The sequence below is a fragment of the Salmo salar genome, chromosome ssa11 (genome assembly GCF_905237065.1).
Source record: "Salmo salar chromosome ssa11, Ssal_v3.1, whole genome shotgun sequence".
In the NCBI taxonomy this organism is placed as follows: Eukaryota; Metazoa; Chordata; class Actinopteri; order Salmoniformes; family Salmonidae; genus Salmo; species Salmo salar.
Window position 1 is genome coordinate 51217234 of NC_059452.1, and position 25555 is coordinate 51242788.

Sequence of the window (25555 nt, forward strand, 5' to 3'; positions counted from 1 at the left end):
CTACAGAACAGAACCTAATACCTGGCTGGTCCACTACACTACAGAACCTAATACCTGGCTGGTCCACTACAGAACAGAAACTAATACCTGGCTGGTCCACTACACTACAGAACCTAATACCTGGCTGGTCCACTACAGAACAGAACCTAATACCTGGCTGCTCCACTACAGAACAGAACCTAATACCTGGCTGCGCCACTACAGAACAGAACCCAATACCTGGCTGGTCCACTACACTACAGAACAGAACCTAATATCTGGCTGGTCCACTACACTACAGTACAGAACCTAATACCTGGCTGGTCCACTACACTACAGAACAGAACCTAATACCTGGCTGGTCCACTACACTACAGAACAGAACCTAATATCTGTCAGTCCACTAGTTTAACTCCCGTCTCCTCACCTCTGTGATGTCAGTCCACTAGTTTAACTCCCGTCTCCTCACCTCTGTGATGTCAGTCCACTAGTTTAACTCCCGTCTCCTCACCTCTGTGATGTCAGTCCACTAGTTTAACTCCCGTCTCCTCACCTCTGTGATGTCAGTCCACTAGTTTAACTCCCGTCTCCTCACCTCTGTGATGTCAGTCCACTAGTTTAACTCCCGTCTCCTCACCTCTGTGATGTCAATCCACTAGTTTAACTCCCGTCTCCTCACCTCTGTGATGTCAGTCCACTAGTTTAACTCCCGTCTCCTCACCTCTGTGATGTCAGTCCACTAGTTTAACTCCTGTCTCCTCACCTCTGCGAGCAGCCATCAGTAGCGCGTCTTCAATGCGCTGCAGCTCCTTCTGCTTGGCCTCCTGCTGGTAACGCTCCTCCTTCGCAGCGTCATACTTTATCGCTTTGAAACAACACACCATGGACATAGTTAATAAACACAACGGGTGTTGGAATTCCAATATTCAGGGCTTCAGGTGATGTTTTGGTACTTATATCAAATAGAACAAGACAACATGACTACATAGTGGATAGACATAGAACTGTTGATAGTAACATACATACAGTACAGTTTAACTGGTGTTAGCGTTTCAACATTCAGAGCTTTAGTTGCCGGTTGGACTGTGTGGATTCAACCATGGATAGACTATAGGCTTACTTCCACTGTATAAACCAAGTTTAAGTTTAGTCCTAGATTTAAAGAGGGGTGGGTTTTTTTGTCCAGGAAACGGTTGATCTTGGTCTGGGAAACCATCCAAAACAAGCCCTACACAAACCTATAGTACCAGTCAAAAGTGTGGACACACCTACTCATTCCAGGGTTTTTCTTTATTTTGACTATTTTCTACATTGTAGAATAATAGTGAAGACATCAAAACTATGAAATAACACACATGGAATCATGTAGTAACTCAAAAAAGTGTTAAACAAATCAAAATGTATTTTATGTTTGAGATTCTTCAAAGTAGCCACCCTTTGCCTTGATGACAGCTTTGCACACTCTTGGCATTCTCTCAACCAGCTTCATGAGGTAGTTACCTGGAATGCATTTCAATTAACAAGTGTGCCTTGTTATAAGTCAATTTGTGGAATTTCTTTCCTTCTTAATGCATTTGAGCCAATCAGTTGTGTTGTGACAAGGTATGGGTGTTAAACAGAAAATAGTCTTATTTGGTAAAAGACCAAGTCCATATTATGACAAAAACAGCTCGAATAAGCAAAGAGAAATGACAGTCCATCATTACTTTAAGACATGAAGGTCAGTCAATGCAGAAAATGTCAAGAACTTTGAAGGTTTCTTCAAGTTCAGTCGCAAAACCCATCAAGCGCTATGAGGAAACTGGCTCTCATGAGGACCGCCACAGGAAAGGAAGACCCAGAGTTACCTCTGCTGTTTAGAGGTTAACTGCACCTCAGATTGCAGCCCAAATAAATGCGTCACAGAGTTCAAGTAACAGACACATCTCAACATCAACTGTTCAGAAGTATTGCATGAAATCAGACCTTCATGGTCAAATTGCTGTCTAGAAACCACTACTAAAGGACACCAATAAGAAGAGGAGACTTGCTTCGGCCAAGAAACACGAGCAATGGACATTAGACCAGTGGAAATCTGTCCTTTGGTCTGATGAGATTTTTGGTTCCAACCACCGTGTCTTTGTGAGACGCACAGTAAGTGAACGGATGATCTCCGCATGTGTGGTTCCCAGCGTGAAGCATGGAGGAGGAGGTGCGATGGTGTGGAGGTGCTTTGCTGGGGACACGGTCTGTGATTTATTTAGAATTCTAGGCACACTTAACCAGTATGGCTACAACAGCATTCTGCAGTGATACGCCATCCCACCTGATTTGCGCTTAGTGGGACTATCATTTGTTTTTCAATGACCAAAACACACCTCCAGGCTGTGTAAGGGCTATTTGACCAAGAAGGAGAGTGATGGAGTGCTGCATCAGATAACCTGGCCTCCACAATCACCTGACCTCAACCCAACAAGTGCTCAGCATATGTGGTAACTTTTGGAAAAGCAAGATTGTTGGAAAAGCATTCCAGGTGACTACCTCACGAAGCTGGTTGAGAGAATGCCAAGAAAAAGGGTGGCTACTTTGAAGAATCTAAAATATATTTTGATTTGTTTAACACTTTTTTGGTTACAACAGGATTCCATGTGTTATTTCATACAATGTAGAAAATAATGAAAATAAAGAAAAACCCTTGAATGTATAGGTGTGTCCAAACTTTTGACTGGTACTGCACGCACACACACAAGACCAGATACCCAATTAGAAAACAGCCATACCAAATGTAGAGGTGGACTGGTGTGTGTGTGTCACAGTGCTCTCTACCAGAGCAGCAAGGAGTACATTACTGTGTTTGTTCTTGCCATTCATTGTTTCTGCTTCTGTGGATGTGACTGGTGCAAACATCACCGGTTAAAAGGGATACTTCAGGATGTTGTCAATGAGTTCCTTTATCTACTTTCCACAGAGTCAAGATTAACTCATGGATACCATTTTATTTGTTTCTATGTGCGGTTTGAATGAAGTTGCTAACTAGTGCTAGCACAATTGCTAACTTCCTGTTACTGTGCTAACACTAGTTAGCGTTGGCTCGCAAAACTACCTTTAACATCCTTCGTATTGGAGATGCTATCCACAAGTTCATCTGACTCTAGAGAAGTAGATAAAAGGGCCTCATCGACAACATCCCAACATATCCCTTTAATATGAAGATAATGTATTTGGCCAGGACATTATTTCTGCATCTTTGGATGTGGCTGGTATAAAATCAACACAGGTTAATATGAGGATATTTGCCCAGGACAGTATTATATCTAAGTAGCCTAGTCTAACAGTACTGCCCCTACCAAACAAAAATGGCAGTAACTGCTCATTGGAGTATAACTGAGAAAAATGTCTTGAAAAAGTTTTTTTTCCATTGTGCAGACAAATGAGTTGTAGGCAGATCACTGTTGTCTTACTATGAGGTAATGTTTTATTCATATTGACCCTGACCTGACCTTTGACCCTAGACAGCAGTTACTGCCTTCTTGCTTGGTACACCCAATGGAATACGTTTCCATGACGATTTTTTTTTTTATTTATTTTTTTACACAAACTTGTGTTCATAAATGCATTCGTATGTAGCTGTCAGTTTCATATAGTTTGATACTTGTATCAGCAAAGAACAAATAAAAAAATACAACAAAAAAAGGGTACATCATAGACACTGCAGCCCAAAGCTTGGTGACACCAAGGTAAAAGGCAGTAACTGACGTGAGTGATAGTAGTTACTGCTTTCCTCCTTGGTTTCACTGGAACTTTTTGTAGTTACTGCAGACATGACCTCCCATTTTCTCCAGAACAGAACACCGGGAATTTGTCCACATGATAAAGAAGACATCTAATATATTTAAAAAATATATATATAAATATGTCAGTAACTTATTTTCGACCAAAATGTGAAGTTACTGCTCTTTTGCTTGGTAGGAGAGAGTAGATGAGGCCCATTGTGCAATCCACTGTTCTATTCACTATGACATCATCCTCCCAGTTCTGAGGAGGCTCATATGATCTGATCTAAATGAGGCTGTCAACTGAGTCACAAATTCACAGGTAACAGATTTCAATCCAGTAGCCATTTGTTGCTTTTTTTTTTCTTTAGGTTTTTACTCTCAAAGTCACACTTTATATTATAGAAAAATTGTGATGTTCTAAGTCCATAACAACGCTTAAACCACATCAGGAAACCACTTTTGACTTCTGGGAAAATCAACGTTTAAAAAAAAAAAATTATTCAAGTGTGCAGGCACCTAATACTGTTGTTTGGTTAGTGGGGTTTCTGTAGCGCACATGAGATGGAGTATGCATAACAAAATGGCTACCAGATTGATGCAAATAATCATGATATCATTCTGCCAGGTAGGCAGAGGCTTCTTTGTATCTAGTTAACCTTTAACTGAGAAGGTTTTTGGGAAATCCTTTCCACCAACCAGAAGACGGTTAGGCCCATTATTAGCGTCGCTATATTTTTCCTTTTCCTTAATTGTTTGAAACTTGGACAAAACCCCACAATAGAAACTCGAAGCCAGGCCTCCCGAGTGGCGCAGCGGTCTAAGGCACAGCATCGCAGTGCTAGCTGTGCCACTAGAGATTCTGGGTTCGAGTCCAGGCTCTGTCACAGCTGGCTGTGACCGGGAGACCCATTGGGGCGGCGCACAATTGGCCCAGCGTCGTCCGGGTTAGGGGAGGGTTTGGCCGGCAGGGATGCCCTTCTCCCTTGGCCAAGTTTCGCACTAGCGACTCCTGTGGCGGGCCAGGCGCCGTACACGGTCGCCAAGTGTACGGTGTTTCCTCCGACACATTGGTGTGGCTGGCTTCCGGGTTAAGTGTGCATTGTGTCAAGAAGCAGTGTGGCTTGGTTGGGTTGTGTTTCAGAGGACGCACAGCTCTCGACCTTCACCTCTCCCGAGTCCGTACGGGAGTTGCAGCAATGAGACAAGACTAACTACCAATTGGAAACCACGAAATTGGGGAGAGGAAAAAGAAACGCGAAGCCAGTTATTTTATAAATACTTCCTCATTATGCGTTCTCCTGTTCTATTGGTTTTCAAGCCACTAAAGGTATTATACTAGTCATATTAGCATCCCATGATAGTTGTTGATAATCCCAGTCATATTAGCAACCCATGATAGTTGTTGCATCTTTAGATCTCCCCTCATTCTATATTCTAACAGATATTTCCATCTCTGTCCATGAAACTGTGTTTTCCCGGCAAAATGCATTTTGGAACATTTGCACGTAGGCATACAGTCGTGTGCACATTGCTGCGCTTAAAATGTGAATAAATAATAGTTTAGCAGCATTTTAAGCTAAAACATTCTGATTTGTTCCATCAGCCGTATTAATTGATAGTGTTTACCTCCACTACACTACTTTGATATGCATTGTGGGGAATTAAGGAGTATACGCTATGCCCATTGAAAATGAAGTGGGTATACGGTGTATAGCCTCCACTACACCACTGCTGAATCTGTATGCTAATCACAACATTAATATATATGTTTGCTTACTGCATGACCATCTATAGCCCAACACCACCAATTACGCTGTAAAGGAAAACTTTTTCCCTCACAAGGAGAAAACATGTTGCTTTTTCCTGTTGTGCTTTTGTAATAGAGGTTTGAGTTAATCCTGGGCTGGGCCACACAGACAAAACAATTACTGCCATTATGTTTTATATTGAATATTAGGCTACGTGTTATTTTGTACTTGATGTAATCAGCTATAGTAGGAACATTGAAACAGTCTCTCTCTCTCCTAGTGTTATGAATAGTAGGAACATTGAAACAGTGTCTCTCTCTCCCTCCTAGTGTTATGAATAGTAGGAACATTGAAACAGTCCCTCTCCTAGTGTTATGGATAGTAAGAACATTGAAACAGTGTCTCTCTCTCCCTCCTAGTGTTATGAATAGTAGGAACATTGAAACAGTCCCTCTCCTAGTGTTATGGATAGTAAGAACATTGAAACAGAGTGTCTGTCTGTCTGTCTGTCTGTCTATCTCTCTCTCCCCCTCTCCCTCCCTCCCTCCCTCCCTCGACTGCCTTCAGGACTGTGTTCGTGTCCATGGATAATTCAAGGACTTTGTGTCCAGTGGTTGCCTAGCAGCACGAGTGTTTTCTCTGGCTGTGTCAGTTAAACAGATGAATATTACATCTAAAACACACAGTACAGGATAAGGGCTGGGCAATACATCGTCTTTTAATTGTACACTACAAATCTTATTTGATTAAAGAGCAGCAGTGAATAACAATAGTGGGGCTATATACAGGGTATTACAGTACAGAGTAAATGTGGAGGCTATATACAGGGTATTACGGTACAGAGTCAATGTGGAGGCTATATACAGGGGGTACCGGTACAGAGTCAATGTGGAGGCTATATACAGGGGGTACCTGTACAGAGTCAATGTGGAGGCTATATACAGGGGGTACCGGTACAGAGTCAATGTGGAGGCTATATACAGGGGGTACCTGTACAGAGTCAATGTGGAGGTTATATACAGGGGGTACCGGTATAGAGTCAATGTGAGGGGGCACCGGTATCGAGGTAATTGAGATAATTATGTACATGTAGGTAGAGTTATTATTGATTGTAGAGCTGTTAAAGTGGCTATGCACAGATTATAACAGAGAGTAGTAGCAGCGTGGGGGGGTGCAAATAGTCTGGGTAGCCATTTGATTAGCTGTTCAGGAGTCTTATGGGTAGAAGCTGTTTAGAAGCCTCTTGGACCTAGACTTGGTGCTCCGGTACCGCTTGCTGTGCGGTAGCAGAGAGAACAGTCTATGACTAGGGTGGCTGGAGTCTTTGACGATTTTTAGGGCCTTCTTCTGACACCGCCTGGTATAGAGGTCCTGGATGGCTGGAAGCTGGATGGCACTACATGGTCAAAAGTCTGTGGACACCCCTTCAAATTAGTGGATTGGGCTATTTCAGCCACACCCGGTGCTGACAGGTGTATAAAATTGAGCACACAGCCATGAAATCTCCATAGAGAAACATTGGTCGTAGAACGGTCCTTACTGAAGAGCTCAGTGACTTTCAACATGGCACCGTCATAGGATGCCACCTTTGCAACAAGTCCGTTCATCAAATTTCTGCCCTGCTAGAGCTGCCCCGGTCAACTGTAAGTGTTGTTATTGTGAAGTGGAAACGTCTAGGAGCAACAACGGCTCAGCCGTGAAGTGGTAGGCCACACAAGCTCACAGAACAGGACCGCTGAGTACTGAAGTGCGTAGCACGTAAAAATCGTCTGTCCTTGGTTACAACACTCTACAGAGTTCCAAACTGCCTCTGGAAGCAACGTCAGCATGATAACTCTTCATCGCGAGCTTCATTTAATGGGTTTCCATGGCCGAGCAGCCGCACACAAGCCTAAGGCCACTATGCGCAATGCCAAGCGCCGGCTGGAGTGGTGTAAAGCTTGCCACCATTGGACTCTGGAGCAGTGGAAACTCGTTCTCTGGAGTGATGAATCACGCTTCACTATCTGGCAGTACGACGGACGAATCTGGGTTTGGTGGATGCCAGGAGAATGCTACCTGCCCGAATGCATAGTACCAACTGTAAAGTTTGGTGGAGGAGGAATAATGGTCTGGGGTTGTTTTTCATGGTTCAGGCCCCTTAGTTCCAGTGAAGGGAAACCTTAACGCTACAGCATACAATGACATTCTAGACAATTCTATGCTTCCAACTTTGTGGCAACAGTTTGAAGAAGGCCCTTTCCTGTTTCAGCATGACAATGCCCCTGTGCACAAAGCGAGGTACATAGAGAAATGGTTTGTTGAGATTGGTGTGGAAGAACATGACAGGCCTGCACAGAGCCCTGACCTCAACCCCATCGAACACCTTTGGGATGAATTGGAACACAGACCGCAAACCAGGCCTAATCGCCTAACATAAGTGCCCCGACCTCACTAATGCTCGTGGCTGAATGGAAGCAGGTCCCCGAAGCAATGTTCCAACATCTAGTGAAAAGCCTTCCCAGAAGACTGGAGGCTGTAATAGCAACAAAAGTGTGTGACCAACTCCATATTAATGCCCAGTATGGATCCACTTACCAGTGCTAAATGAATGAAAGGTTCTAGACTACTTTACTGTCAGTTTTGTCCTAGTTTGGTTGAGTAGAAAACAAATCAGAAGAATGGAGAAAGCCCATTAAAACCACTTAGGATTTATTTGTTGCCATCCAGGTGACACCTCATGAAGCTGGGAAGGAGAGAGGAAAATAATGAACAGAAGAGAGAGGGGGAGAGAGAGGGGGTGAAAGAAGAGAAGAGGGAGGATAAAGAGGATGTAAAGAGAAAGGGGGAAAGGAGAGGGAGGATACCTAGTCAGTTGTACAACTGAATGCATGCAACTGAAATGTGTCTTCCGCATTTAACCCAACCCCTCTGAATCAGACAGGTGCGGGGGGCTCGGGAGGCACAGAGAGGGAGGGAGGGAGGGAGATTAGAGAATAGAGAGAAAGAATGAGGGAAAAAGAGAGAGAAGAAAGAGAGAGGGAGGAGGGGGTGAAAGAAGGGGTGGGAGAGAGAAGGAGTGAGAGGATTAGAGAAAAAAAAAATGCCAGACATTAATGCATTGACTTATCTCATAGAATAATATTTTTTAGATATTCTAAATAAGTTCACAGCCAATGGGATATTTTCTAATGAGTTCAGTGACCATTGTCCCGTTGCCTGCATAAGAGACATTAAGCTCCCTAATTATCGCTCACGTATTATTACAAAGAGAAATGTTTTGAATTTTAATTAATGAGCAATTTTCTTTGGACTGAGCTGGGGTTGAGTGATTGGTGGGTTGTGTCAACTTTCACTGACACGGATCAGGCACTTAATTGTTTTATTTCCCTGTTTAACTCTGTTGCAGATAAACATTCGCCATACAAAAAGCTAAGGGTAAAAGATAGATCTAATCCTTGGTTCACACATGAACTGTCTGAGAAAGAAATGTAGCTTGGGCTAAGGCTAGACTGACTGATTCCACATCTGATTGGCAGTACTCCAGACATTTGAGAAATGTGTCCATCTCTGGGTAGAAAAAAAATAAAAATAATAATAAATAAATAAAATGAAATTGACCAATTTTTGGAATTGTGTATCAGAGAGTGGTGGTAATCCAGCCAATTTATTGAAATCTTTAAAACAAAACTCCACCACCCTTGTTGCCCCAAGCAGGTTTTTACAGCATCTGGTCCCATTCTAGACTAAACAGAAATGTGTGGTGCTTTTAATAAACATTTTGCTTCAGCTGACCACCTGTCTGAAAGAATAGTCTCTGAAAATGCATCCGATTCCACTAGAGGGAGTCCTTTAGTCACCTCTGAAACAGATTGTACAGAATGATGCAGTAACAGACTCACAGACTTTATTTCCATTTCAACCATTTGATGTCTATGATGTATTAACCTGTTAGGGCTAGGGGGCAGCATTTGCACGTCTGGATAAAAAAATGTACCCGATTTAATCTGGTTACTAATCCTACCCAGTAACTAGAATATGCATATACTTATTATATATGGATAGAAAACACTCTAAAGTTTCTAAAACTGTTTGAATGGTGTCTGTGAGTATAACAGAACTCATTTGGCAGGCAAAACCCTGAGACATTTTCTGACAGGAAGTGGATACCTGATGTGTTGTATTGACTTTAAACCTATCCCATTGAAAAACACAGGGGCTGAGGAATATTTTGGCACTTCCTATTGCTTCCACTAGATGTCACCAGCCTTTACAAAGTGTTTTGAGTCTTCTGGAGGGAGATCTGACCGAACAAGAGCCATGGAACGATGATGTCCCATTAGACACCTGGCGCGCGAGTTCATGTTGGGTACCCTCGTTCCAATACGTTATAAAAGAGTATGCATTCGTCCACCTTGAATATTATTCATGTTCTGGTTAAAAAGGCCCTAATGATTTATGCTATACAACGTTTGACATGTTTGAACGAACGTAAATATATTTTTCCCCTCGTTCATGACGAAAGTCCGGCTGGCTTAGATCATGTGCTAACAAGACGGAGATTTTTGGACATAAATGATGAGCTTTTTTGAACAAAACTACATTCGTTATGGACCTGTGATACCTGGAAGTGACATCTGATGAAGAGAATCAAAGGTAATGGATTATTTACATAGTATTTTCGATTTTAGATCTCCCCAACATGACGTCTAGTCTGTATCGCAACGCGTATTTTTCTGGGCGCAGTGCTCAGATTATTGCAAAGTGTGATTTCCCAGTAAGGTTATTTTTAAATCTGGCAAGTTGATTGCGTTCAAGAGATGTAAATCTATAATTCTTTAAATGACAATATAATATTTTACCAATGTTTTCTAATTTTAATTATTTAATTTGTGACGCTGACTTGACTGCCGGTTATTGGAGGAAACGATTTCCTCAACATCAATGCCATAGTAAAACGCTGTTTTTGGATATAAATATGAACTTGATAGAACTAAAAATGCATGCATTGTCTAACATAATGTCCTAGGAGTGTCATCTGATGGAGATTGTAAAAGGTTAGTGCATCATTTTAGCTGGTTTTATGGTTTTGGTGACCCTGTCTTTGACTTGACAAAACATTACACACAACTCTTGTAAATGTACTGTCCTAACATACTCTAAATTTATGCTTTCGCCGTAAAACCTTTTTGAAATCGTAAAACGTGGTTAGATTAAGGAGATGTTTATCTTTCAAAGGGTGTAAAATAGTTGTATGTTTGAAAAATTTGAATTTTGACATTTATTTGGATTCAAATTTGCCGCTCTTGAAATGCACCTGCTGTTGATGGAGTGCACCACGGGTGGCACGCTAGCGTCCCACCTAGCCCATAGAGGTTAAATCCTTCTGACTTGGATAACTACCATGGTTCTGGGCTTTAAATCCTTCTGACTTAGATAACTACCATTCAATTTCTAAATTATCTTTCCTTTCCAAACTTTTAGAATCCCTGGCCAACTCGCTAAGAGACAAGAACTTTAACTTCTCGCTCTATTCTTAAACGTGCACCAGTCTGGTTTTAGACCAGGACATAGCACCGTATTAGCTGCTACGCTCCTTTTAGATGGCACAAGTCTGGTTATAGACCAGGACATAGCACCGTATCAGCTGCTACGCTCCTTTTAGATGGCACCAGTCTGGTTATAGACCAGGACATAGCACCGTATCAGCTGCTCCTCTCCTTTTAGATGGCACCAGTCTGGTTATAGACCAGGACATAGCACCGTATCAGCTGCTACGCTCCTTTTAGATGGCACCAGTCTGGTTATAGACCAGGACATAGCACCGTATCAGCTGCTCCTCTCCTTTTAGATGGCACCAGTCTGGTTTTAGACCAGGACATAGCACCGTATCAGCTGCTACGCTCCTTTTAGATGGCACCAGTCTGGTTATAGACCAGGACATAGCACCGTATCAGCTGCTACGCTCCTTTTAGATGGCACCAGTCTGGTTTTAGACCAGGACATAGCACCGTATCAGCTGCTACGCTCCTTTTAGATGGCACCAGTCTGGTTATAGACCAGGACATAGCACCGTATCAGCTGCTACGCTCCTTTTAGATGGCACCAGTCTGGTTTTAGACCAGGACATAGCACCGTATCAGCTGCTACGCTCCTTTTAGATGGCACCAGTCTGGTTTTAGACCAGGACATAGCACCGTATCAGCTGCTACGCTCCTTTTAGATGGCACCAGTCTGGTTATAGACCAGGACATAGCACCGTATCAGCTGCTCCTCTCCTTTTATATGGCACCAGTCTGGTTATAGACCAGGACATAGCACCGTATCAGCTGCTACGCTCCATTTAGATGATGTGTTAAATATGCATCACTGCATCCTGTATCAAAAAGGTTTCAAAAAAATGTCTCCCTTTTTGTTTACAAATATCTACTCCTCAGACTTCTGGCTTACCTAACTACGTTGTTATAGTATTAAAGTTACGAAACCCGTTCAGAGGGTTGTTTAACTCTTGACTTTCCTTGGGTCTACACTGAATTAGGTCGATCCTTCTTCAGGTTTAAATGCCCCCCCATTCCTGGAATAACCTGCAGAACACCATGCGTCTTGATTCCCTGGTGCTGCTAGAGCAGTTTAGGAGACTCATGTTGAGTTTGTTTAACCTCTATGGGCTAGGTGGGACACTAGCGTGCCACCCGTGGTGCACTCCATCAACAGCAGGTGCATTTCAAGAGCGGCAAATTTGAATCCAAATAAATGTCAAAATTCAAATTTTTCAAACATACAACTATTTTACACCCTTTGAAAGATAAACATCTCCTTAATCTAACCACGTTTTACGATTTCAAAAAGGTTTTACGGCGAAAGCATAAATTTAGAGTATGTTAGGACAGTACATTTACAAGAGTTGTGTGTAATGTTTTGTCAAGTCAAAGACAGGGTCACCAAAACCATAAAACCAGCTAAAATGATGCACTAACCTTTTACAATCTCCATCAGATGACACTCCTAGGACATTATGTTAGACAATGCATGCATTTTTTGTTCTATCAAGTTCATATTTATATCCAAAAACAGCGTTTTACTATGGCATTGATGTTGAGGAAATCGTTTCCCTCCAATAACCGGCAGTCAAGTCAGCGTCACAAATTAAATAATTAAAATTAGAAAACATTGGTAAAATATTATATTGTCATTTAAAGAATTATAGATTTACATCTCTTGAACGCAATCAACTTGCCAGATTTAAAAATAACCTTACTGGGAAATCACACTTTGCAATAATCTGAGCACTGCGCCCAGAAAATACGCGTTGCGATACAGACTAGACTTCATGTTGGGGAGATCTAAAATCGAAAATACTATGTAAATAATCCATTACCTTTGATTCTCTTCATCAGATGTCACTTCCAGGTATCACAGGTCCATAACGAATGTAGTTTTGTTCAAAAAAGCTCATCATTTATGTCCAAAAATCTCCGTCTTGTTAGCACATGATCTAAGCCAGCCGGACTTCTCGTCATGAACGAGGGGAAAAAATATATTTACGTTCGTTCAAACATGTCAAACGTTGTATAGCATAAATCATTAGGGCCTTTTTTAACCAGAACATGAATAATATTCAAGGTGGACGAATGCATACTCTTTTATAACGTATTGGAACGAGGGTACCCAACATGAACTCGCGCGCCAGGTGTCTAATGGGACATCATCGTTCCATGGCTCTTGTTCGGTCAGATCTCCCTCCAGAAGACTCAAAACACTTTGTAAAGGCTGGTGACATCTAGTGGAAGCAATAGGAAGTGCCAAAATATTCCTCAGCCCCTGTGTTTTTCAATGGGATAGGTTTAAAGTCAATACAACACATCAGGTATCCACTTCCTGTCAGAAAATGTCTCAGGGTTTTGCCTGCCAAATGAGTTCTGTTATACTCACAGACACCATTCAAACAGTTTTAGAAACTTTAGAGTGTTTTCTATCCATATATAATAAGTATATGCATATTCTAGTTACTGGGTAGGATTAGTAACCAGATTAAATCGGGTACATTTTTTTTATCCAGACGTGCAAATGCTGCCCCCTAGCCCTAACAGGTTAATGAGAAGTGCATTTGTTTAGATAAAATATAAAAATTGATTGTGGTATTAAATTATAAAAAATTAAATATTTTTAATTTTTTAACTGTAACCCCTTTTTTTAAATGAAAATGTTCATGCTGAATATGTTGTCCTCAGGGCACCATTGAAAATGAGACCCTGGTCTTAATGGGTTCCCCTGATTAAATACACTTTATAAATCACTTAAAGCATCTCTGATGCTCATCTCTAGGCATCAATATTGTGACACTAATCTTCCCCAAATTGAATGCAATGTATACACATAAGCATCATGTTTCTTGAGGCATATCTTTTTTGCAAAAAAACGTACCAGATTGACGCTTTTCAATTATATAATGTTGGTATAATGTTACGTCAGAGATGAAAGAGGTCCTTTTGAGTTAGCCACAGAGACAAAGACAGTCCTGAAGGCAGGCAGTCTCCTTCACAGAGCACTGCTGGGACAGAGATCACTCAAAATGGTCCTGCCATCCCTTACATACAGCAAATAAAACAATAACATGTAGCCTAATCTAGAATCTAACATTACATACTGTAGCATATCTATGGCACTAAGCGTATAGTGTAGGCTATACACAGTGTTAAATAACATATGAAAAGAGATCCAAGCTTTTTATTGCTATATGCAGAAATCCTCTATTTTCTTTGGAATATGGTACACTTCTAAGTGCTGCTATGACAGAACTTTCAAGTCCAATAAAATACTGATTCAAACTATTGAAACCCATCATCCCTGCAGTCAGGTGTTCCCTTAGGGCCCCAGAGTCTGATTATCTTTCAGTCTTATTCTATTTATTCTGGTGTAGTCACCCATACACTTCAGCCAGTGACAGTTCAGTAGTTCATTTAAAATGTGCCTACTGTCTAAATGGCAGTCTAGAGACTCGAGGATAGCCTACTGCCTGAAGGGGGCAGCCTACTGCCTGAAGGGGGCAGCCTACTGCCTGAAGGGGGCAGCCTACTGCCTGAAGGGGGCAGCCTACTGGTATGTAAGGAAAGTGGTCAAAATAAGCATATGTAATGTCGCAATTGAATGTGAAATGACACTGCAATTTCCATTCCATTCAACAAATTATATCTGAAAAACCTTCCTGATTAACTGAAACGTCCAGATTATTATTTTTCATGACTCAAAACAAGACACGAAAAAAAACATGAGACATTTTTAAAACTTGCAGAAAGAAGACTTGTGTTTCAGATAGAAGTATAGACCCCATAACCAATCAAGGATGTAAACACTATCTGTCAGTTAGTAGATTGGAGCTGGTGTTTAATGGAAGTATAGACCCCATAACCATCCATGGATGTAAACACTATCTGTCTGTTAGTAGATTGGAGCTGGTGTTTAATGGAAGTATAGACCCCATAACCATCCAAGGACGTAAACACTATCTGTCTGTTAGTAGATTGGAGCTGGTGTTTAATGGAAGTCCACAAATCAGAGGGCCAGATAAAGACTTAAACGGATATACAGGTACCGTATAACTGTCATAGCGTCAGTATCTGACTCAGCTATTCATTTGATTTGTAGACAAAACCTTGACATCAAAAAAAGTCCCCCAAAAAAAAACAGTCTGGAGAAGCTCAGAAGATTCCAGAATAAAACCACAATACAAACCATTCTAATACCACAGTAGCAGTGTTAAATCATCAAGCTGAAATGACTAGCGGTATAGTCTGGTTCTGGGGAGAAACCGGTCGTGCAGGCTTTTATTCTAGCCCATCACTAGGACACCTGATTTAAATAAATCAAATGAAGGTATTTCAGTCTGGGCCATGATTTGCTGATTCAGTTGTGTTACCGCAGGGCTGGAACGAAAGCCTGCACACACAGAAGCTCTCGAGGACAGGAGTTGGAGAACCCAGTGTTCTCACAGGAGAAAGAGTACATTCACAGACTAGAGAGAGAGAGACTTGATTGGTCTCAGTCCACCACCTTGAACCCAGACTGGAGGATCCTCTTACCATTGTATGGACATGTACGTAACTGAGACGCAGCTGAAACACAGATAGCGCCATTGAAATATAGCTTCCTAAGGAGCTTTGATGGCTGGAGGCCACTGTAACTCATTATAGTACAGGACAGTATTACAGTGGCATAACAGTCTACAAGACAATATTACAGTGGCATAACAGTCTACAAGACAATAATACAGTGGCATAACAGTCTACAAGACAATATTACAGTGGCATAACAGTCTACAAGACAATATTACAGTGGCATAACAGTCTACAGGACAGTATTACAGTGGCATAACAGTCTGCAAGACAATATTACAGTGGCATAACAGTCTACAGGACAGTATTACAGTGTCATAACAGTCTACAGGACAATATTACATTGTCATAACAGTCTACAGGACAGTATTACAAGTCTTATAATCAAGTGTCACAAATCTCAAAGAGTGTTGTTATGAATCAATTCATGAGACTGGCATGTAGGGCTAGATGTAGGCCAACACTAAATCATTTAGAATCATTTGGAATCATTTAGAATCATTAGGAATCATTAGGAATCATTTAGAGCCATAGAACACAAAAATAGAGGGTATAAAATTATCCTTACTTGCTCCAGGAACCACCAGCAGATACAGACCATCTAACGTTGCAACTACAGCGTCATTGTACAAGTTCTTCCAAGGGATCTTCAACATCAGTTTTCCTGAAAAACAACAAGATCCTCAAGTCAAGAAGACGCAATAACATCTGAGTTATTTAACATAGTGTGTTCCATATCTGAGTTATTTAACATAGTGTGTTCCATATCTGAGTTATTTAACATAGTGTGTTCCATCTGAGTTATTTAACATAGTGTGTTCCATCTGAGTTATTTAACCTAGTGTGTTCCATCTGAGTTATTTAACAGAGTGTGTTCCATCTTGTCCAGCCATCTTGTGTCAAGATGACCACAATGGAAATAAGTCCCAGACTTTATTGTGTGTCATCTTTCCATGATTTTATTCATGTGTATGTTTGGCTTTTAAGTTGTATGTGTGCTTGTTTTTTTTTTTAAATGGTCAAATTAATAAACTAAACTAAAACAGCCTTACCTCATGGTATTCTGTAGACTTGTCTAACTACAATAACATCTGAGTTATTTAATAGACAATACAGAATACCATGAGGTAAGGTTAACTACAATATCATCTGAGTTATTTAATAGCCTTACCTCATGGTATTCTGTATTGTCTAACTACAATAACATCTGAGTTATTTAATAACCTTACCTCATGGTATTCTTTAGACTTGTCTAACTACAAACTATGCTATCCGATATACTGGTCTACCATATAAAGCTTGAGTCAATTCATTCATGGTGGTTGTCGTTTGATTACGTTGCGCCTTTGTGCTTCTGATCGATTGAATCTATGTAGTCTACACCAAGAATAGCTGGCCCCATTTTTCTGGCTGAGCATCTTTTCCTTCATAAAAAGACCTTTGAGTTCCCACGACACCGTCTTTCAGATGACAACCTACATAACAGCTCTAAAACAGGCAGCACCATCAGCAGTGTCTGATGAACAGACTGCCGAGACACCTTTTGAATGGCATCATAATTACTTTGCTGGGATTGGTGGGAAAACCTGAATAAAAATATGTTTATTCAATCCATTTACTGATAAAAGGACAGACATTTTTTTTTTTTTTTTACCTTTATTTAACTAGGCAAGTCAGTTAAGAACAAAGGCGCCTGTTGGATTTAGTTGGGGCCTAATTCAATGTGGGGCTAACACTGTGCTGCTGGTAATTAATAAAATAAACTTCAAAACATCCATTCATTAAAAATGGCAAAAACAGCATCTATTTTCTATCGGGACTTATTAACTGTAGAGATAGGGGGATTTTTTTTATTTTTTTTTTAAATAAAGTTACAAATCACAATATTATTTTGTGCAGTATTATATCATTACTTTGACTACAATTATCTATTTTATTCCTAGGTATTGTTAGCCAGCGCTACCTGAGTCATATAGCTTTTAACATCCTATAGCTTGGTCTCCATCTTCTTTTCACACTGAAGAAAAATATCAACGCAACATGTAAAGTGTTGGTCCCATGTTTCATGAAATGAAACAAAAACATCCCAGAAATGTTCCATACGCACAAGAAGCTTATTTCTCTCAAATGTTGTTGCACAAATTTGTTTACATCCCTGTTAGTGAGCATTTCTCCTTTGCCAAGATAATCCATCCACCTGACAGGTGTGGCATATAAAAGAAGCTGATTAAACAGCATGATCATTACACAAGTGCACCTTGTGCTGGGGACAATAAAAGGCCACTCTAAAATGTAAAACTTTTTTTGGTAATAACATAGTACATGGGATTGATTTTAAGAAATGTGGTTTAATTAATTTGATTAATATTATGGTGTTTCTATTCCGAGAAAAACGAAACCCTCAGGGAGTTCCGTGAGGATGGAATGGAAAATATGGCGCTGTACAACGTGACGGTCGGGAGTAGACTACAGCATAAGTGCATTGGAGGATTCTAAGTGAATATCTAATGGGCATAACATTTCCACACCGTAATTGTAGTCTAACCAATACTCATTTCGCCTATGGTAGGCCTACAGTATACTAAAAATATTTTTTCAATGACGTGACTCTCCGCCAATAATTACATTTAGAGGATTGGAGGGGATTCCAAGGGTATTTTTCTGTTAGGATCTATGAGAATATCTAAGGGATTTTTATATCATTCTAAATTAATTAATTAATTAATTAATAATAATCGCTTTGTTTAACCTCTTAAGGATCAACCACCTTTAAAAACCAGAAGGTGTTTAGTTTTTCTTGGAACAGAAACACCATCATATTAATCACATTAATGAAGCAAGTACCAATCAAACGTTTGGACACACCTACTCATTCCAGGATTTTTCTTTATTTTGACTATTTTCTACATTGTACAATATAAGTGAAGACATCACAACTATGAAATAACACATATGGAATCAGTTAAGAACAAATTGTTATTTACAAGTACAGCCTACTCTTTTCTCTCCATCGGGGAATTGAACCCTGGTCTCCCGCGTGCCCGCATTCTCTAGTACAGCCATTATTGAAGGTACTTGAGGTCACGGAGAAAGTCTGGACATGGCCTGCTCTCCCTTACGTAAGGAATTACACTTCCCATGTTTACTACAGTATGTACTATAGTCTATGTTTACTTGTCAGACTGCACAGTAGCCTAATAAACAAATGCAGGTGGCTTATATCTTCAAAATGCTTTAAATGCTTTATTATCCAAATGTAAACGCATAAAGTGTACAGTACTGTATTTCTTCATCTGCATCTTTATGCTTTCGTTAATAAAATAATGATAAAAATACTCTTTCAAAATGCAGATATTGATTTAGTTATGGATCCATAACGAATTACTATGGGAATAAGTATTACTGAATTACAGAAATATTGAAAGAAATTGTTGCTTACTGGAAAATACTCTTTCAAAACACATGGTCACGTTGTACAGCGTCATTATGGCTATTAGCAAGGCTGTATTTTGGCCTTTATAAGTATTATTCTGGCCTTTATAAATATTATTCTGGCCTTTATTCAGATTACAAATTACTCAGTGTTTTTATTTTTTTTGAAAACGTAATAATCTCAAAAATATCGTTATATATAGCCTTCCCACTGTGGACGTCTATTTCAGCAGAGTTTGGCGCTGCTCTGAGACGAGCACGGAGAAACAAAAATGTTCAATTATGTTCCATGATATTCTTAAGATAAATGTGTTGACTGAATATAAGCAGGTGATGTCTGCTAAATAATGAAGTTAGGTTTCTCCAGAAATAAAGATTTCTAAAATAACAAACTGGCTTTATTTACAAATTAGTGAGAATGTCTCACCCCATGTTCAATAATTGCCTTTTCCCCCCTCGCTCACTCTAGGTTAAATGAAAACGAAATCTCCCAAATATTGTTACTTTTTAAGCCTTGAGAAAATTGAGACATGGATTGTGTATGTGTGCCATTTAGAGGGTGAATGGGCAAGATAAAATATGGAAGTGCCTTTTGAACAGGGGTATGTTAGTAGGTGCCAGGAGCACTGGTTTGAGTGTCAAGAACTGCAACGCTGCTGGGTTTTTCACACTCAACAGTTTCCTGTGTGTATCAAGAATGACCCAAAGGACATCCAGCCAACTTGACACAACTGTGGGAAGCATTGGAGTCAACGTGGGCCAGCATCCCTGTGGAACACTTCCCACACCTTGTAAGAGTCCATGCCCCAACGAATTGAGGCTGTTCTGAGGGCAAAAGGGGTACACTCAGTGTACAGGCTTTGTCAACTCCTGTGGTGTTTAACAGGACAATGATCAGACGAGTTGGCAAGACAGATTTGTTATATAGGCTAGTTAAACTAGAGGACAAAGATCATGTCTTCCTGAGCTCCAGGATTATTTTAGTTCAAAATTAACCACATTGGGTTTGAGTACCCAACGCATTCAGGCCTAAATTAGAAGGCCTTAATCTAGACTAGGCCTAAATTAGAAGGCCTTAATCTAGACTAGGCCTAAATTGTCCTTAATCTAGACTAGGCCTAAATTGTCCTTAATCTAGACTAGGCCTAAATTAGAAGGCCTTAAATCTAGACTAGGCCTAAATTAGAAGGCCTTAAATCTAGACTAGGCCTAAATTAGAAGGCCTTAAATCTAGACTAGGCCTAAATTAGAAGGCCTTAAATCTAGACTAGGCCTAAATTAGAAGGCCTTAAATCTAGACTAGGCCTAAATTAGAAGGCCTTAAATCTAGACTAGGCCTAAATTAGAAGGCCTTAAATCTAGACTAGGCCTAAATTAGAAGGCCTTAATCTAGACTAGGCCTAAATTAGAAGGCTTTAACCTAGTCCAGGCCTAAATTAGAAGACTTTAACCTAGACTAGGCCTAAATTAGAAGGCTTTAACCTAGACTAGGCCTAAATTAGAAGGCTTTAACCTAGACTAGGCCTAAATTGGCCTTAATCTAGACTAGGCCTAAATTAGAAGGCTTTAATCTAGACTAGGCCTAAATTAGAAGGCTTTAATCTAGACTAGGCCTAAATTAGAAGGCTTTAATCTAGACTAGGCCTAAATTAGAAGGCTTTAATCTAGACTAGGCCTAAATTAGAAGGCTTTAATCTAGACTCATGACTGAAGTCTAAATCCATAATGAATGTGTGTCTCAGTTAAGATGCATTGATGTGGAGATCCTCATAAGGAACAACAGGTCCACCATGGGACAAGTGATACAACTCCAGTCTCAAAGTCACAGTGGTCCAATTCCCTGCTTTGTTAATCACAACCAGATCACATGCTGCTGATGTTGTCTAGCTAGTAGGAGATATACAGACACCACTATACACAGACCAGTAGTCAACAGCTGTGGATCAGAGAGAACCTCATTCAAAAAGCCCATCTCCAGATACTGGTGGTAATGTAGTCTTGTTTTCTACAGCGGCTGTGGGAAGAGACTGGTGGTAATGTAGTCTTGTTTTCTACAGCGGCTGTAGGAAGAGACTGGTGGTAATGTAATGTTGTTTTAAACAGCGGCTGTGGGAAGAGACTGGTGGTAATGTAATGTTTCATACAGCGGCTGTAGGAAGAGACTGTTGGTAATGTAGTCTTGTTTTATACAGCGGCTGTAGGAAGAGACTGGTGGTAATGTAGTTTTGTTTTATACAGCGGCTGTAGGAAGACACTGGTGATAATGTCTTGTTTTATACAGCGGCTGTAGGAAGAGACTGGTGGTAATGTAGTCTTGTTTTTATACAGCGGCTGTGGAAAGAGACTGGTGGTATTGTAGTCTTGTTTTTATACAGCGGCTGTGGGAAGAGACTGGTGGTAATGTAGTCTTGTTTTCTACAGCGGCTGTAGGAAGAGACTGGTGGTAATGTAATGTTGTTTTATACAGCGGCTGTAGGAAGACACTGGTGATAATGTCTTGTTTTATACAGCGGCTGTAGGAAGAGACTGGTGGTAATGTAGTCTTGTTTTATACAGCGGCTGTGGGAAGAGACTGGTGGTATTGTAGTCTTGTTTTATACAGCGGCTGTGGGAAGAGACTGGTGGTAATGTAGTCTTGTTTTCTACAGCGGCTGTAGGAAGAGACTGGTGGTAATGTAATGTTGTTTTATACAGCGGCTGTGGGAAGAGACTGGTGGTAATGTAGTCTTGTTTTATACAGCGGTTGTAGGAAGAGACTGGTGGTAATGTAGTCTTGTTTTATACAGCGGCTGTAGGAAGACACTGGTGATAATGTCTTGTTTTATACAGCGGCTGTGGGAAGAGACTGGTGGTAATGTAGTCTTGTTTTATACAGCGGCTGTGGGGAAGAGACTGGTGGTATTGTAGTCTTGTTTTATACAGCGGCTGTGGGAAGAGACTGGTGGTAATGTAGTCTTGTTTTCTACAGCGGCTGTAGGAAGAGACTGGTGGTAATGTAATGTTGTTTTATACAGCGGCTGTGGGAAGACACTGGTGGTAATGTAGTCTTGTTTTATACAGCGGCTGTAGGAAGACACTGGTGATAATGTCTTGTTTTATACAGCGGCTGTAGGAAGACACTGGTGGTAATGTAGTCTTGTTTTATACAGCGGCTGTAGGAAGACACTGGTGATAATGTCTTGTTTTATACAGCGGCTGTAGGAAGAGACTGGTGGTAATGTAGTCTTGTTTTATACAGCGGCTGTAGGAAGACACTGGTGATAATGTCTTGTTTTATACAGCGGCTGTAGGAAGAGACTGGTGGTAATGTAGTCTTGTTTTATACAGCGGCTGTGGGAAGAGACTGGTGGTATTGTAGTCTTGTTTTCTACAGCGGCTGTGGAAAGAGACTGGTGGTAATGTAGTCTTGTTTTATACAGCGGCTGTAGGAAGAGACTGGTGGTAATGTAGTCTTGTTTTCTACAGCGGCTGTGGGAAGAGACTGGTGGTAATGTAGTCTTGTTTTCTACAGCGGCTGTGGGAAGAGACTGGTGGTAATGTAGTCTTGTTTTATACAGCGGCTGTAGGAAGAGACTGGTGGTAATGTAGTCTTGTTTTATACAGCGGCTGTAGGAAGAGACTGGTGGTAATGTAGTCTTCTTTTATACAGCGGCTGTAGGAAGAGACTGGTGGTAATGTAGTCTTGTTTTATACAGCAGCTGTAGGAAGAGACTGGTGGTAATGTAGTCTTGTTTTATACAGCGGCTGTAGGAAGAGACTGGTGGTAATGTAGTCTTGTTTTATACAGCAGCTGTAGGAAGAGACTGGTGGTAATGTAGTCTTGTTTTATACAGCGGCTGTAGGAAGAGACAGGTGGTAATGTAATGTTGTTTTCTACAGCGGCTGTGGGAAGAGACCGGTGGTAATACCGTTGGCAGGAAGTCAGTGAACAGAAGTGGCTGTCAACCCACTAGTAACACATTAAAATGGGTCAAATGCAATTATATCAGTCAAACACTACAGTAACAAAGACACGGGAGAGTCCTTCACATGTTGTGGTACAACCAGCTAGCCAAGGACCTAGCTGAGATTATTAACAACTGAACAAGTTAACACTGTTTCAGAGTAAAAGTCTTTGAGATATTAACTAAATACCTAACAGTTGTCTACTTCCCAGTTAATTCTAGTAAAGTCAAGAAGCCTAGTTAACTAACTAACCAACAACAGAAACAGACAACATCAGAGTCTGATGAGAGGGAAGATGAGCCGATACAGAACATATAAAGGGAGTCTAAAGAGAAACAAACTATTTCAGTTGTTTACTAGTTTCAGGTAAATTGAAATGGATTAAGAGGTAAATGAAAGTAGGTGATTTACTTTCCTCAGTGTTACATGTCCTCTCTCTACAGTCTCTGTCCATCTTTCCTCAGCGTTACATGTCCTCTCTCTACTCTACAGTCTCTGTCCATCTTTCCTCAGTGTTACATGTCCTCTCTCTACAGTCTCTGTCCAGCTTTCCTCAGTGTTACATGTCCTCTCTCTACTCTACAGTCTCTGTCCATCTTTCCTCAGCGTAACATGTCCTCTCTACAGTCTCTGTCCATCTTTCCTCAGTGTTACATGTCCTCTCTCTACTCTATAGTCTCTGTCCATCTTTCCTCAGTGTTACATGTCCTCTCTCTACAGTCTCTGTCCAGCTTTCCTCAGTGTTACATGTCCTCTCTCTACAGTCTCTGTCCATCTTTCCTCAGTGTTACATGTCCTCTCTCTACAGTCTCTGTCCATCTTTCCTCAATGTTACATGTCCTCTCTCTCCAGTCTCTGTCCATCTTTCCCCAGTGTTACATGTCCTCTCTCTACAGTCTCTGTCCATCTTTCCTCAGCGTTACATGTCCTCTCTCTACAGTCTCTGTCCATCTCACAGTGTTGTTAACAAATCTCTGGGCTGCGTGGACACTTTCCCCAGTAGAGATATGAAGCATCTTGGATTGCAGTAGTTTCTCTAATGTCATTAAAGGATGATCAGAGAAAGTGTCAGGTGAGGTCAGGAAAGACACTCGTCACCATAGACACAACTAGTTCTTAGAAGTAAAGGGAGAAAGCCCCTCGCACCACAGTCATTTGACTGGAACACTCATGGCCGAGGTACACCCGATATGGCCGCTGGTCTGCTCCACCCACCACGACACGTTTCCTGGAATGGGGAAATCCCCGTTCTAGTCATTCTATATCTATGGGAGAGAAATCTACTCACAGCACAGCACGTCTCCCATTAGAGTCCATTAACTAGGCAAGTCAGTTAAGAACAATTCTTATTTACAATAACGGCCTACACCGGAGCCTGGATTCGAACCAGGGTCTGTAGTGACGCCTCTAGCACTGAGATGCAGTGCCTTAGACCGCTGTGATACAGCCCGGGATGGAACCAGGGTCTGTAGTGACTCCTCTAGCACTGAGATGCAGTGCCTTAGACCGCTGCGCCACTCGGAAGCCCATTGCTCTGCAACATGGCCTCAAAATTTGCTAGTGTATCTTCAGCTTTAGTTTAGTGTGCATCCCAAATGGCATCCTAATTCCTCTATAGTACAATACTTTAGACCAGACCCCCTAATGGGCCCCATGTCAAAAGCAGTGCACTACAAACGGAATAGGGTGCCATTTGGGAGTCCACTTCTCGTTAGTGAAATACCACTGGAGTTGAAGTGGCTTAGTGAAGTGAGAGAGAGCAACGAACGAGTCTGGAGAATTCACATACAGCCCATACACACATCACTGACCAATCCTCAAATAGCAGCCATATCACACTCTGTTCTCTTTATCATCACAGTCTCTCTACTAAGACACAGGGGCTGCTGGGTAGGTAGCTAGACTCTGTTCTCATTACAGTCTCTCTACTAAGACACAGGGGCTGCTGGGTAGGTAGCTAGATTCTGTTCTCTTTATCATTACAGTCTCTCTACTAAGACACAGGGGCTGCTGGGTAGGTAACTAGAATCTGTTCTCATCACAGTCTCTCTACTAAGACACAGGGGCTGCTGGGTAGGTAACTAGACTCTGTTCTCTTTATCATTACAGTCACTCTACTAAGACCCAGGATCATAGTTACTGAACAATCCTCTGAACTGAGACCCAGGATCATAGTTACTGAACAATCCTCTGAACTGAGACCCAGGATCAGAGTCACTGAACAATCCTCTGAACTAAGACCCAGGATCAGAGTCACTGAACAATCCTCTGAACTAAGACCCAGGATCAGAGCCACTGAACAATCCTCTGAACTGAGACCCAGGATCAGAGCCACTGAACAATCCTCTGAACTGAGACCCAGGATCAGAGCCACTGAACAATCCTCTAAACTAAGACCCAGGATCAGAGCCACTGAACAATCCTCTGAACTGAGACCCAGGATCAGAGCCACTGAACAATCCTCTGAACTGAGACCCAGGATCAGAGCCACTGAACAATCCTCTAAACTAAGACCCAGGATCAGAGCCACTGAACAATCCTCTGAACTAAGACCCAGGATCAGAGCCACTGAACAATCCTCTGAACTGAGACCCAGGATCAGAGT

General features: G+C 41.2%; 1 protein-coding gene across 1 annotated transcript in view; it reads right to left on the minus strand.

Annotated features, from left to right (window-relative positions):
- Positions 1-346: 346 nt before the first annotated feature.
- Positions 347-25555, minus strand: part of LOC123725250 (vacuolar protein sorting-associated protein 13C-like) — a 33351-nt gene continuing 8142 nt past the window's right edge. Inside the window, exons 4-6 of the mRNA XM_045690387.1 lie at positions 16142-16237; positions 15541-15573; positions 347-844 (exon numbers count right to left, since the gene is read on the minus strand). Of these exons, the coding sequence (XP_045546343.1) occupies positions 711-844; positions 15541-15573; positions 16142-16229 (255 nt within the window). The 5' untranslated portion in view covers positions 16230-16237 and the 3' untranslated portion in view covers positions 347-710. The remainder of the gene's footprint in view (positions 845-15540; positions 15574-16141; positions 16238-25555) is intronic.